This window comes from Suricata suricatta, chromosome 1 (assembly GCF_006229205.1).
Source record: "Suricata suricatta isolate VVHF042 chromosome 1, meerkat_22Aug2017_6uvM2_HiC, whole genome shotgun sequence".
In the NCBI taxonomy this organism is placed as follows: domain Eukaryota; kingdom Metazoa; phylum Chordata; class Mammalia; order Carnivora; family Herpestidae; genus Suricata; species Suricata suricatta.
This window is the reverse complement of record NC_043700.1, coordinates 42528857-42543458: the sequence shown is the minus strand read 5'-3', so window position 1 is coordinate 42543458 and position 14602 is coordinate 42528857. Positions and strand designations below refer to the sequence as shown.

At 50.6% G+C, this 14602-nt stretch overlaps 1 protein-coding gene across 10 annotated transcripts in view; it reads right to left on the bottom strand.

Annotated features, from left to right (window-relative positions):
- Nucleotides 1–586: 586 nt before the first annotated feature.
- SLC25A37 (solute carrier family 25 member 37) overlaps nt 587–14602 on the bottom strand; it is a 39028-nt gene continuing 25012 nt past the window's right edge. For 6 of the 10 annotated variants that reach the window (XM_029937803.1, XM_029937821.1, XM_029937877.1 and 3 more), the window contains 3 exons: nt 5841–6069; nt 3768–3824; nt 587–1779 (listed from right to left, as the gene is read on the bottom strand). In XM_029937803.1, coding sequence (XP_029793663.1) covers nt 1259–1779; nt 3768–3824; nt 5841–6069 — 807 coding nt within the window. In that variant the 3' untranslated portion in view covers nt 587–1258. Of the gene's footprint in view, nt 1780–3767; nt 3825–4035; nt 5802–5840; nt 6070–14602 lie in introns of those variants that run through there. The other 4 variants (XM_029937852.1, XM_029937860.1, XM_029937869.1 and 1 more) reach the window with 4 other exon arrangements.

The window sequence follows — 14602 nt, the reverse complement described above, 5'->3', positions numbered from 1 at the left end:
CACTTCAGCAGCTGGGCCCAGCCAGAGCGCCTGGCCTCTGTCACGGCGTGGTGAGAGGCTCTGTGACAGGCGAACTAAAGGTGGATGGAGTACGCCCTAGACATACTCGCTATGTTTTTAAACATCCCTACAGCAGCACCAGGAAGCACGTTTAGTCAACACACACATAGGCAAGAGTATCTGAAGTGCCAGTTAAAAGGCTGAAGCAGAAAGAAGTCCCAGGAATAAAAGTAGGATCTATCCCAGCTGCCTGCCCAACAAGGAAAACATTGGCATTTCAAGAGCCGCTGAGTGCTGGCCGAGAGGCGTACGGGAATGGTCTCTGTGGGTATAAGACGAGTCATCCTAACCTTACCGGGGGCCATGGACCTCGAGTGAGACGGATCCTGCCACCATTATATATGGGTGTGTGTGTGTGCACGGCAAGACCGAGTGCCCAGGGCCAGCTCTTTCCTCCTGGAATTTTTAGGAAGGACAAAGGGAAAAGGCACACAAAGGTGACTGACTGAACAGAAGGAGGGGAAAAAAAGTATCTAGAATATCTCATTATTTTGTTTTCCAAGTACCTTTTTCCCCCATGAAAAGAGAAATTCAAAATATAAACTTTATTATTTTACATTCAAGTGAAACTTCCATCTGGGGCGCTCAACACAATTTCAGGCCGCATTCAGCAGTTTGCCACTTGGGTGCCTTTTTAACTTAACCTGTTGGGAGAAGTGAGCCTGCTATTTTTTTTAAAAACAGCTTTACAGTCCCAGCTGTAAGACGCTCTCAGTACACACGCACAGGCACACGCACAAACCCAAAAACTTCTACATAGAAAAATAAAGGATAAACATTATCCATCTGTTTTATACTGTGTGCTGGAACTTTTATATACAGAACTCTCTCTTTGTTTTTCTTTAATGTTTTCAGTCACTGCACATTTTCTCCCCTCTCGTGTGAACTGCGCGAGCCTGGGGCAGGAGACTGCTACAGTGAGGCAGAGACACTACATTCTTATCAGAGGAAGGGAGAGAAAAAGCCCTTTCTCACCTCCCTTCCGGTCTTTCCCCACCTACCACCTCGGATGTCCCTGCGGACGGCCTTCTGGCAAGCTGCTGTCCCACTGTCCCCTCTAAGGCATCAGGGAGCAGAGGGCCCACCGTAAAAACACCCTGCCAAAATCACCTCTCTGTGAGGACAAGGGAACGGAAGCAGGCAGGGAAAGCCTTTTCAAAAGAAAAGATTCTGGAATCACTGCCCACAACCCATTCCTTTAGTAGGGAGTTCGATTCTCCAGCTTGTGCTTGGTGAGGAAGTACTTGAAAAACTCATAGACGGACCAGGAAATGGCAGTGGAGGGCATCTGGTAGATGACACGCGCCTGGATGCCTTTGAAGTAGCCGGGCAGCCCGTTGAGCTGGTACACCATCCGGAAGGCATTGGCCATGCCCGACAGCCGGCCGCTGATGTTGGCCAGGTTGAGGGCCATGTTCTCCTGAGTGTTGAGGAGGGTCTTACAGACGTCCAGGGGGGTGGTGGCGGCTGCGGCGAGGGCTCCGGCCAGCCCGCCTGAGATGATGTGGGACTGCGGGTTGTAGGCCCGGTGGGGGTTGACTTGCTCCTGCAGGAACTCATAGGTGATGAAGTGGATGGACTGGAAGGGAATGTTCATGGTCAGCTGTGTGGTGTAGCTCCGGTAGAAAGCCCCCAAGCCCTCGGTCCTCCACACTGTCCAGACGCAGCTGAGGGCCGAGCGGTGCGGCGAGTCGTACATCTGCATGCGCTGCTTGACGACTGTGGTTAGGGCCGCGGGCAGGCAGTAGGTTGGGACAGGCCCCACCCAGGTCGGGGTGAAATGGGAGCCGGGCCATAAAGAGAAACAAGCAAGTTTAGACACACTGGTAACAGGTCACGGAGAGCTAGCACACACGCAGCCCCAGTCTTGAGGAACCGGGGCCGGCTCTAGGCCCTCCCCATTTACAAAGGTGTCCCCAGGACCCAGTGCCTGGTGTCTCCTGCCTGAATCCTGTTCAAAGTGGTCCCCAAACGAGGCAGCCACTTCAGACCAGATTCACTGATCTGATCCCCGGATCCCGGAGGCCTCCAGCATCGCACCCACCACAAAACTGAATCCTGCGCCCTGGTCTCTCTGCCCTTCTCCGTCCCAGCTGCACCTGCGTCCTTTTATTCTGTATGTGGACTTAGCGTTTTTTAGTTTCTGTGTGTCACAGTGCACTTGGAAGAAACTCTGGAATTATGTCAGCCCAAATTCAATGACAAAGTCAACTGCTGGGTCAAAGGATGAGGCCAATGAGGGCCAACTCTGGTCCCTCGGACTTGAGAGTCTGAATACCCCCCCCTCCACTGCCAAATGAGCACATATAGGGTGCTTGTCTTTACTTTGAAAGCAATTAAGTCCTTAAATCAATGTGTCAAAGAGGAGAGAGGGTACTGAACCTCACTTGTTTCACCTTTAAAAGTAGAAACAAAATTCTTGCCGGGATGACATGGTCTATTAAGTGGTCCCTGACCAGGTCCCTGTCCATGCTGCCTTTAACACATAAAAACAGAAGCCCGCCTCCCTGTCTGACCCATCAAGTCCCTGAAGGTCAAAACAAGGAGTCCCTGTCTGCCAGGGCATGGGAGGCAGCTGAGAGCACATAAGACATTTCAACCTTAAGAGACAAAAACAAACTCGTAACACAAGACTTGAAATGCTGACATTTTACCTCTGAATTTTCCCTTCTGGCCAGGGACCTCTTTCAGATGGGGGGAAAGGTGGACAGAGTCATACATGTCACAGACAACAGCCCAGCGAAGTGGCCCAATACCAGGCCCCAAATCTCCTCACTGTACGGTCCCGAGTCAGCTAGGGGCTCAAGTCTGCACATCTGACAACTGGTTTATAGTGCTCTCAAAACTCAAAATCAAAAAGACATGATGTGGGAGGAGCTGGCTAAGACAAGATGGCCAAAGGTTAATTCCTGAGTAGAGTGAGGGGTCCAGGGTCGTTCCTAACACTCTTCTCTCGACACTTGCGTTGTATTTCAGATGGTCCATGGTGATTTCAAATCTTTTAAAAAAGCAAATTGAACTGAAACTCTCATGATGGCCTTTGATAGGTTCCCTTTAAATTTGCCTAGGGTTAATAAAGGTTAAAAAAAAGCCTGAGTGTGTGTGGGGTGTGTGTGTGTGTGTGTGTGTGTGCATGTGCAGGTTTTAGAGGTTGCCAGCGAGCTTGTTAAAACAGATTCTCAGGGCGTCTGGGTGGCTCAGTCAGTTGAGCGTCCGACTTCAGCTTAGATCATGATCTCATCGTTTGTGGGTTTGAGCCCCATGGGGGGCTCTGTGCTGACAGCTTAGAGCCTGGAGCCTGCTTTGGATTCTGTCTCCCTCCCTCTCTGCCCCTCCCTACCTCAAGCTCTGTCTCTTTCTCTCATCAAAAACACATTAAAACAGATTCTCTGTCTATACCCCCAGAGATTCTGATTCAGCAGGTCTGGGATGGGACTAGAGTGCACATTCCTCACATGCTCCCAGGAGCCGCTGATGCTGTTGGTCCGCAGATCAGAGCGTCAGTAGCTCTGTTTAAGAGGAACATCATAAGCTCAAATGCTCGCCCCTTTTCAAGATCTTTGCTAATGTTGTAAAGAATTCTCCTGCTTATTCTGACCACGGGCTGGAAGTCCCCTTGCCCAACCTTCTGCCCCCCCCCCCCCACCTTTTTTCCTGCCCCTTTGCACAGCCCCTCCTTGCCATTCCCTGGGACCATGAAGCATTACCTTCTGCTGGATTCATTACCGCATCGTGGAGCAGGGTGGCCATACTCCCAGCTATCCCTGCAAAACAAACTCCAGAAAATTACCCTCTGGGACCGGGTGTTAGGAGGAAGTTCCTGGAACCTAAAATCAGATGCAACCCTGCACAGCTTTTCTAAGAAGCAAAATCTACGACCAGCTCCTCCCAGGTGAGCACTGACTCTTAAAGACGTGAAGTAACAATCGGGTTGTTGGGCGAACTGGGGAAGGTAACACAGGCACAGCTACCCACATTTTCATCCTGCAGATCCGTAGTCAATGCTGGGAAGGCTAGACCTGCTGATGTTGGATGGTACCCAGAAACCACACCTCGTGGCTTTCTCCAATGGAAAAATGTCCAGATTTCAAGTCTCCCCCTGTCCCTCACCTTTGTCTACAGACTAACTCACTCTGCCCTTGAGCCCGGAGAAGTCAAAAGGGATGATGTTAGGTACACAGCTAAAGGGGAGAAAAAGTCAGAAAAGAAAATTTTTAAAAATCCTTAATCAAATCCAGGCATTTTCACGAAAATAGGCAGGGGAGGCGGACAATCAGGAAGATCTGCACGTGGCAGATTTCCAGGGTTAGTTTGCAAAGCTCTGACTTGTCCCCGGCAGACCCCCTCCGAGGTTCTCGCCTGGCCTGGCAGGCACTTCCCAAGTCTGATTCAGGCCTGGAACTTCACTTTTAGCTCTGGGTTTCCTCCCCAGGGCAGGTGACGCTGCTCAGCCATGAAGATGAACACCCAGAGGTGGAGGAATGAGAATCACAGGATAACGCTTCAGAAATGCGCACGCAGCCCGTCCCCCTCCGCACACACAATTACCACCAGAAAGAAAGGTCAAAACGCAACCACAGCATACGTTACAGCGAAGCAGTAACCGCTGGGCAGAACTGGGTTCCATCAAACCACCTCCCCGGGTCCAGTGACCAAGGGACTAAACCTTACACGAGGCAGTTTCAAAAAAGGCAAACCCGAGGTCACGGGCTCAGGGACGACATCAGCGTGTGGCCCTTAGTGCCTGTCTCAATAAATGCAACCAGGGGCCCATTTTTAAAAAGTGAAACAAATGTTTGCAAACCAGCCGGGTAGTTATTATTACCAGGGTTTGCTGAAGGAAGGGACGTTCTGGGGTTCTCCTAGCAGAACAAAAAGGGAAGGGGAAAGACTGGCTGCTGGTCACTCCACCTGTCCGCTGTTGAAACACGAATTTTGTTCCAGTACACCTCATGCTGCGTTCCGCGGCCCCCCTCCGTACCCACACAAAACCCGGCAAAAGCCAAACCCACAGGAGGGTGGAAAGAGCCACTGGGCTGGGCCCAGAAAACATGCCTGTGTGGGAGCCCCACGCCAATGCAAGCCCCCGCCCACCGCCTCTCGCCCTCAAAACAACAAAAGAAAACGCCTCCTCCGCCTGTGCCCTGATCGCACACAGATGCCACTGAGAGACAACACCGGAAGAGGACGGGAGTGAAATTCCCAGATCCCCAGAAGCTTAAGGTGGGAAAGGTCGCCTGCGCTGCAGCAAATCCTTTGTCAGCCATAAAACTTCTTGACCTTTTAAAGCTTAGTTACATCTTGACGTTGTAGAGACCTGTTGAACCAGTTTTTTAAATAGTCTCAAAGAAGCTGTCCAGATAACTTTTTTTTTTTTTTTGGAATCCAGTATTGAAAAGTTTTGTTTCTATTCAGGGTTTTGTTTGGTTTTGTTTTCCTAGATCTGATCATTAATTGCTTTTGCGTGTTTGAAAAAAAAAGCAAAAACACAAAAAACAAAACAAACTGGAAAAACCCACACAACAATGAAAACTGAAACACCTCTGTCACCAACTTCCCCCAGGCTTTAGAAAGCAAAGGAGGGAAACAGAAAAAAGCGTGTGCGTGTGTGTGTGCGTGGGTCTGGGTGTGTGCGCACACACGGCTCTAGAGTTCTTTATTCATAAGCAAGCGTGGCGGAGATGAGGCGTCAGGCTGCCGGGCCACAGGGAGGAGAGCCCTGGGGAAGGGTCTGTTGAAGGAGAGAGCTCTCTAACTCCAGACAAACGCTTTCAAAATACCGTTGGCTAGGTGGCTGTTTCCTTGGTGTTGGAAAACGGCATTTAAAGTCCTTTTCATGTTTTCGTAGCAGGCAAAATACATGGCGTGGGCCGGGCCGGCGCCCAGCACCGTCACGTTGAGGCCGCGCAGGGGCCTCCAGAAGCCTTCAGTCCGAACAATCTTCTTGAGGGCTCCGTAGACACTTGTGTACTGCGCTTTGGGATCCGGATTCAAACTCTGCATTCGCGTCTAGAGGAGGGCAAGAAAACAAAGCGGAGGAAGTTAATGAGGACGGCGAACAGGAAAAAGAAAACCCGGCGTGGGGAGACAGAGAGAAAACTGCCCATTTTCAGAGTTTCATGGGATTTCTTGGTGAGAAACACATTTATTTCCTGCTTCCTCCTTCACATACACACAGAGATCTCATGCCCAGCAAAGGGGGATGTGGTTGGGGGGCAGGATTCGGAATAGGCAGATGGCAAGCTGTGTGACCCCTGAGGAATCCCTTAACCTCTCTGGACCTCGGGACCCCCAATTAAAAAAACAAAACAAAACAGGATTCTCACAAACATCAAATGAAACCATGTATATGAAACCCTTAAAAAACTCAGAGACCTGGTCAAATGGAAGTATTATCATCCTGTTGTTCCCACTCTGGTCCTAAAGCCTGTGTTCTCACTTATCTGGGACTTCCATGGTCTGAATGCTTCTGCCCTTCAGCCCCAACCAGGCATCTCCCGGGGGCCCTCTGGGCCTCATCCCACATCTCCTCTAAATGCACTTCACATTTTGTCTTCTGAAGTTGGACTGTGGACAGCCTTGTCTCCTTGAGGCAGAAGCTCGGTCTTCCCCATCCATCTCTGTTATCCCGTCAGATTTTCTGGGCACTTGGCGTAGGTGTGACAGTTAATCCACATGTCAACGCAGCAAGACCACAGCACTCACACTGGCTCCAACTATAGCCAAACAGTAGTCTAGATGTTGCTATGGAGGTATTTCTTAGGTGTGATTTAAACCCTTAAATCAGACTGAGTAAAACACATAACCCTCGTGGGCCCCGTCTAATCAGCTGAAAGCTGGAAGAAGGAAAACTCCTGTGGTCCTCCAAGAAAGAAAGAACTCCGCCTCCAGAAAGTCTCTGCACTTGAGCTGCAACACCAACTCTGCCCTGACTTTCGGGCTGGCCTGCCCTGCAGATTTTGACTTCCCAAGCCTCCAAAATAATCACACGAGCCAATTCCTTCCACATTCACACACATTCCCCTCACCATCTCTCTTCTGGCTTGGTCTCTCTGGAGAACCCAGTATCTCCCAGGTGAAAGACCCACCTTGCCTCAGTCCTGCAAAAGCAACAAACAGCATGCTTTCCTCCACTCAACACATGCAGTCTAGAGGAGAGGTCTCTAGTCACTAGCAGGGATACCCTTCTGCCACACCAAGCAGAATCATACCCAAACCTAATACAGAAAACTGAAGAACAATTCCTCTAATTGAGAAGGGGGTGAAGGGCCCTGGGCCCTCCTCTCAACTCAGAGGCAAGAGACACCCCACCTCCCCACCCAGCAACACAAGGGCTCGGAGGAACAGTGTGAAAGCCAATGATCTAAATTAATACTCAGGTGGAAGTTAAACAAACGAATGAACAAAGAAAAAAAACAAAAAAAAAAGCAGACTCCTAACTATAATGAAAAAACTGGTGTTTGGCAGAAAGCAGGTGGGGGGGGATGGGTGAAATAAGTGGTGGGGATTAAGTAGTACACTTATCATGACGAGCACTGAGTAATGTGGGGATGTGTTGAATCATTATATTGTACACCTGAAACTAATATAACACTGTTAATTACACTTGAATTAAAAAGTAAATAAATGTTTTAAAATTAGTAGTCATTTCAGATACCAAATGTTTTCACTTATATGTGGAACAGGAGAAACTTAACAGAGGACCATGGGGGAGGGGAAGGGGAAAAAATAGTTAAGGAGAGGGAGGGAGGCAAACCACAAGAGACTTAAATACTGAGAACAAACTGAGGGTTGATGGGGGTGGGGGAGAGGGGAAGCGGGGTGATGGGCATGGAGGGGGCACTTGTTGGGATGAGCACTGGCTGTTATATGGAAACCAACTTGACAACAAACTATATTAAAAAAATAATAAAATTAATAGTCATTTTCAGATTTCACCAGCTCATAGAAACCACAAAAAAAAATGCGCACATCATTGGCAACTTTTCATTTTGCCAAGAAAGGACATAAAACAGTGACAGCATGAGCGACAATCACCACTGCCCTCTATTAGAATCATTTTCTAGGAGAAAAGACATATTTTTAATGCTTAAAGACAAAAACGACAAAGACTACCTCTGATCATAAAACTGTTCTTTAAATTAAATTTCGCTTTATCAACAGTTCACCACTTTAGCCCAGTGAAAACACCCGCCGGCCCCGCCAGCCGGCTGCCGGACACGGAGGCCCACATTCCGGGGAGTGCCGGGCAGGGCTGGATGGGGTCTGTGTCCCTGTGCCTTTCTGTTCGTTTTCTAGTCTAACATGTTTCCAAAAGTATCTGAAAGGACTTAATAATGGAGGATACATTACAAGCAAACAAGAGCAAGCGAAGAAGCGTCCTTGTCAAGCAGGAGGGCACCTGACTGGCAGGGGGAAGCCTTTGCCTTGCTTGAATGCACTATGGGAAATGCAAAGTGTTTACTCTAGAAGAGGCAGCCTTGCGTCTCTCCAGGAGCTTATCTAGAACTAAATTCTAAAAGACACCTGACATGGCTCACGTCCTAGAGCAAAGAAAGCTTTGCCTTCTCCCTGGCTGTTCCTTACAACTGCCCCTGATATGGAGCTGGAGCACGATGCAGGAGGCAGTAGAGAGAGAACAGAGATGGGACTCAGATTCTATCACTCCCCGTGTGACCCTGGGCAAGAGGGTTAACCTCTCCAAGCTTTCGTTTCCTCCTCTGACAGAATGGTTGAGAAAATTAGACGTCTAAGACCGTCATTACTGTTAATAACAAAGGCTGCATCAAGAGGCTCAGTAATGCGGCTCTAGTATACACCCTGCAGACGTCTAAGCCACAGCGTGGGGGGCAGGGGGCTGCATCTGTCTTACAGCATGTCTACAATGCCTATTGTGGTGTCTAACTCACACTGGGGGCCCAACAAGTATTTGCTGAACGAATGGATGAACAAGCAAATGTGTGCAACTGAGGGGTACCAACTGGGGCAATGGGTATGTCTCTTCCTTCACTGCCCATAAAATATGAGTAGCTTTCCTGGAGTTACCTGTTCCTCACCCATCCTTTCCCTGTTTGTTTTTTTTTTAATTTGAGAGAGAGAGAGAGAGAACACAAGTGGGGGAGAGTGTCAGAGTGGGGACAGAGAGAGAAAGAGAAAGAGAGAGAGAATGAATCCCAAGTAGGCTCCACACTCAGTGTGGAGACCAACACATGACTCGATCCCATGAACGCTGAAATCCTGCACGGAGCCCACATCAAGAGTCAGATGCTCTGAGCCACCCAGGCGCCCCCATCCTTTCCCTGTTGATAACAACCTGTTAATGAAGGGCGGTTCCTGCCACTCCCATTCCCAGAGGAGCGGTCCTTGGGGAAGGACTCCAGGAGCCGGTTCTCCCCACTCCCTAATCTCTGGCCTTGGGCAGCAAGGTTCACCTGCGGTGAAGGCCCTCCTTGGGTCCTAGTGGCTAGCCCCTTACAAGCAGGGGTGGCGGTGTGAGAAAACACACAGGAGCCGGAGGGAGGAGCTGAGAGGCCGGATACCAGGCCTGACACGGGCTCCAACAGGCCCAAGTGGCCTCGGCTACGGCATCTCATCCCTCTGGTCCCCAGGGTCTTCAACTGGAAAACGCAGGAGACATCAGAACAGTGGCTGATTACCAGAATCACCAGGAAATGTTTTAAAATGTCCTTCTGGGCACCACTCCAACACACTGATTCAAAAAAAAAATTTTTTTTTTAACTCCCCAGCTGATTCTGATCATTGCTGAGTTTGGAGAACCACTAAATAAAGGGCCCTCTCAAGCCACAGCACTTTCTAGTAACAATCTGTGTCCGGTCTTGGTGAAAAGGCAGGCCCCTGGGTTAAGTTTGGAGGGGGTGGCTGGGGAGGCAGTGTGTACAGAGGGAGCAGCGGCAGGAAGCTCTAGGGCCGGCCAATCCGAGGCTGTCAGTCTGAATTCCAGCTCAGGGACCTCAAGCCGGGTCCTCCCCAGGGAGCTGTTGGCAGGTGGAGCGAGGTAACTGTAAGAAAGCCGTGGCTCAGGTAGGCCGGCAACCATGACCATCCCCTCTCCCACCCCTCCTTTCCATACATGATGATGTCGGGAAGGTTTCGCCCTTACAAAGCTGCTCACGGAGGCCAGCTCTCAGACTTACAAGGGAAATTCGGGCTTGACTTCTCGCCTCTCCCTTTTTAAGGGGGTGAGGCAAGTGGAGTAAGTATTACTGAACCAAAATGCACCACTTCCTGTGGAAGAAAAAAGGGCAACTGGGTATCTCTGCACACTCAGCAGACTTCTCTGTCTGGGGGACCCGAGGGTCTACTCAAAGAAGGCCACGTTTAATGACACATACTTGGGACAGAGGCAAGGGACCCCTGAGCAAGGAGGAGGACCCAGCCAAAGCCTCTCTCGGCCCACTGTGGCCAAGTTTGGGGCCAGAGCCACTTCAGTCCTATGGCACCTTCATTTCTTCAACCTGCCCCCAGGGACAACCCACCCTCGATCGATCGGGCACCAGGATGCAGAGAGGAAAAGTTGATGGGGGAAGTAAAGAACAAAGAACGCGAGGGGCGCTGGGGCTGGGTCAGTCAGTTAAGCGTCCGACTTCCGCTCAGGTCATGATTTCATGTTCGTGGGTTCGAGCCCTGAGTTGGGCTGTGTGCTGACAGCTCAGAGCCTGGGGCCTGCTTCGGATTCTGTGTCTCCCTCTCACTCTGCCCCTCCCCCCGTTGTGTGTGCCCCACCACTCTCAAAAATAACAAGCTTTGAAAAATAACAAAGGACATGAGAGATGAGGGGAGAATGATCCACATGGACCATCCGGGTGCCATAAGGGAGCTCAGAGAAGAGGGAGGTGTGGGCAGTGTGCCCCAGTCCGGTCTCGGGGGCTCCCTCAGAAGGGAGGCTGAGAGAAGCCGAGGGGGCCAGGCAGGGGCTGGAGCGCGGGCGAACACCAGCTTGGCCTCTCTTTCTTCTTCAGTGACTCTACTTGTAAAATGTACAACTGAGACGAGGCATTGTTTTAGCTTCCTGGGGAGCAGAAAAGAAATTGGGGGTGAGTAGAAACAACGCAAGTGTCCCTCGACGGACAAATGGATACACTTGTGGTCCCCACAGACAATGGAAGAGTACTCAGCCTTAAAATGGAATGACATTCTGACACTGGCTACATTAATGCTGAGGGAAATAAGCCTGTCACACGTGTGTGCGCACACAAATACTGTATGATTTCGCACAACATGCCGTACCTGGAGTTGTCAAAACCATAAAAACAGAAAGTAGAATGGTGGTTGCCAGGGACTGGGGGCAGGGAGGGCAATGAGGCTGTTCAACAGGCACAATGTTTCACTTTTGCAAGATGCACAGTTGTGAGAACCTCTTTTCATGCCTGAACTGTATACACTCAAAAATGGTTAGGATGGTACTTTCAATGTTACATGTATTTTTTCCACAATGTTTTTTTGAGTCAGGGTGGGAGGGTGGAGAGAAGGAAAATGAATGCAGTAGGATCCACAGAGAAAGGGCGGAGATTCAAAAAACACAACCCAGACAAACCAAGGAGCGGGAGATGGAGAATGTCACAAACTGCCTTTCCTGCCCTGGGTTTCAGTTCCTGCTCAGGCCTGGTGGCACGGCTCTCCCTTTCTTTGTAATAAATCGCCACCCTTCGCATTTTAATTCTCCGCCCCCGTGGAAATTCAGAATGCGCATTAGCATATTAAAGGCTCTGGGAAGTCCTTCCAGGAAAGTGGCCAGTGAATTCTGTTCAGCAAGGAACTTCTTCAAGGTCTGTCTTGGGCAACAGAAACCTTATCTGGCAGAATAACCCGTTCCATCCTGCGGAACACACTTTGAGAAAACAGCTGTGGCCAGCAGGGCGAGGGCGGGGGAGGGGGAGGGTCCCCGGAAGCAGGAAGCGCAGAGATCAGCCCCAGGGGTCAGTCAGCAAGACCCCCAGGGGCCCAGGCCCAGGAGGTGGCAGGAGCAGGCCGGAAGGCAGGCCTGAGGGGGGACAGCAAGGCCAAGGAGCCCAATGAGCCTCTGGGCCTGTTACTCAAGCACCAGGCCCAGAAATCGGGAGACCTGGGTATGTGACCCGGAGAGTCTCCTGGAGCTCTCAAAGGGCAGTTCTGGAGCAGGCTCCACACCAGTGACACAGAGTCTGTATCTGCGTTAAACCAGCTTCACAGGCTTCCGGAAAGGCCAGAATGGAGCGAGGGGTCAAGCCTCCTAGTAGGTAGGACAAATCAGGACAGGCCTGCCTTGCTGTCCTGCTCTCTTCTAGGGAGGAGGCAGGTGGAGAGAAAGTGGAAAATGTGTGCTGTGTCCCAGGTGAGCTCACAGCATCGTGTGACAGGAGCCGCAAGGGCCCCGGGCAGAGGGCACTCGGAGTCCAGCACCTGCCCTTTCAGACAGGAAAGGGCCGCCCAGCAAGAAGACATAAGCGGGAAAGCTGCCCCCCGCAGGGAGACCTCTGCCCTCCCTGGGCCTCCTGCAGAGGACGGCCCAGCCCAAGGTCTGCAGCATCACTGGGCCACTGTCCTCCCCGCCCTCCGATTCTGAGTCCTCCTTTCTCGGTATTTCTCAACAGTAAAGAACAAGGTGGGGTGGCGCCTGGGTGGCTTAGTCAGTAGAGCATGTGACTCTTGATCTCAGGGTCATGGGTTCAAGCCCCCACATTGCGCATAGAGCTTACTTCAAAAATAAAGAAAGAAGTAATAATATAAAAAACGTCTGCGTTGAAAAACATGCACTTTCAGGACCAAGAGAATATCATGCGAAATCTACTCATCCATCCATTCAAAAGCGCTTGCCAAGCTCCTACTTTAAATGCAGGTGCAGAAACACGGCAGGAATAGGCATGCAAGGGGTTCCCAGTTCATGGTGTGAACAAACGTCATAGCACAATGGCTGGGCACGATGCCCAGAACAGGGCTGCTCCCCAAAAGGCTACCCAGGAGTCTCTATTCCAGACTTTCTCCCCGAGAAAGGAAGTTCAGTTCAGGCACCCAGCGAATGCCAGGAAAATGCCAAACATTAGCGTCTGCCGCCCGGTGTCTGTTGCAGAGTGAGCAATCAAATCGGCAAATTTAATTCTATCCCATGTGCCAACCGTCCCCAAGTTGCATCAACAGTCACTGAGCAGAAGCACAGCGAAATACCTAAGCCAGACTGCAGGTCCCAACTCCCTCCCTATTTTCTAAGCCCCCACAGCCAGCCCGCCATGGGTGCACGGCCTCACCCTTCAGCCCTAGGGCCAAAGCTCTCCCACTTGGCACCCACCAACCATCCCTGGCACCATGTACCCCTGCACTAGGGTCTGCTGACAACACTCCAGCTGCCTGTCCACAGCCATGCAGGGAAGAGCGCATCAGGCCAAGGAGCCTATTCCCACCCAGGCACGGAGATCCCAGCAGGCAGCCAGGAGAGAGAGGCCTTTGGGGCACAGTGCTGTGTCAGGAAAGAACTGCCTTCCAGGATAAAGCCACAGACCTCATCAAGGGCTTAGAAAGTCCTATCCTCCCTCACCTTCCTGAATCCTTAGGAGGCCCGCACATCAAGAAAGAAACTCAATCCACGTCAAGAAGCATGCACACACAGCAAAACCTTCAGCGCTCTTGAGTTCAAGATTGCCGGTGTTCCAACTCAGAATCTGCGTCTCCACTCGGAATCACATCCTTCCACGTTTGATACAGAAGATGGACAATCATGCCCTGGCCCTCTGAAAACCACTTGCAGAAATCATAAAAAATGAGCCATGAGGATAACGCCCAGTACCATCCCCACGCGCACCTTAACCAGGAACAGAGCACTGCAGGAAATGCCTTCCGGAGACCACACTTTGTGGCAAGCAGAGGCACATCAAAGTTCAAGATCCAGATTCCAAATCATGTCTTCTTTAATCTCCCAAACTGGCAAGAGTGTATATATAAAGAGAACATACTTTTCTCTCTTTTTTGTTAATCAAAAGGAAAACTTGACCCTCTTAAAAATTTTTAATGTTTATTATTCATTTTTGAGAGAGAGAAAGAGAGAGAGAGAGAAAGAAAATCAGTGGGGGAGGAGCAGTGAGAGAAGGAGACAGAATCTGAACCAGGATCCAGGTTCTGAGCTGTCAGCACAGAGCCCCACAAGGGGCTCAAACCCATGGACCTCGAGATCATGACCTGAGCCGAAGTCAGACACTCAACCGAATGACCCACCCAGGCATCCCCTTGATCCTCTTGAAGTTTAGGAACCAGCAGGAGAAAAATGACTCCTTAAAAGAAGTCTTTGCCTCCCCCTCCCCTCCCCACAAATAAAAGGGGAGAAGAAGTAAGAGAAAGCAGCATGTGGTGGCATGGAGATGGGAAGTTCCAGGCACACACGTTCTGAAAGCCCCTGGGGAGAACCACCATTTTAGAGCAAGAAAAGGGGCAAGTTCATTGTCCAATCAGTCAGAAGAGCGATGCCAAGACAAAACACAGAGATGAGAGCTGGTGGGAAGGCACGTCTGCATCAACTTCCCTGCCTCACCTATGGGAAGGTCCAAATGCCCCTCAG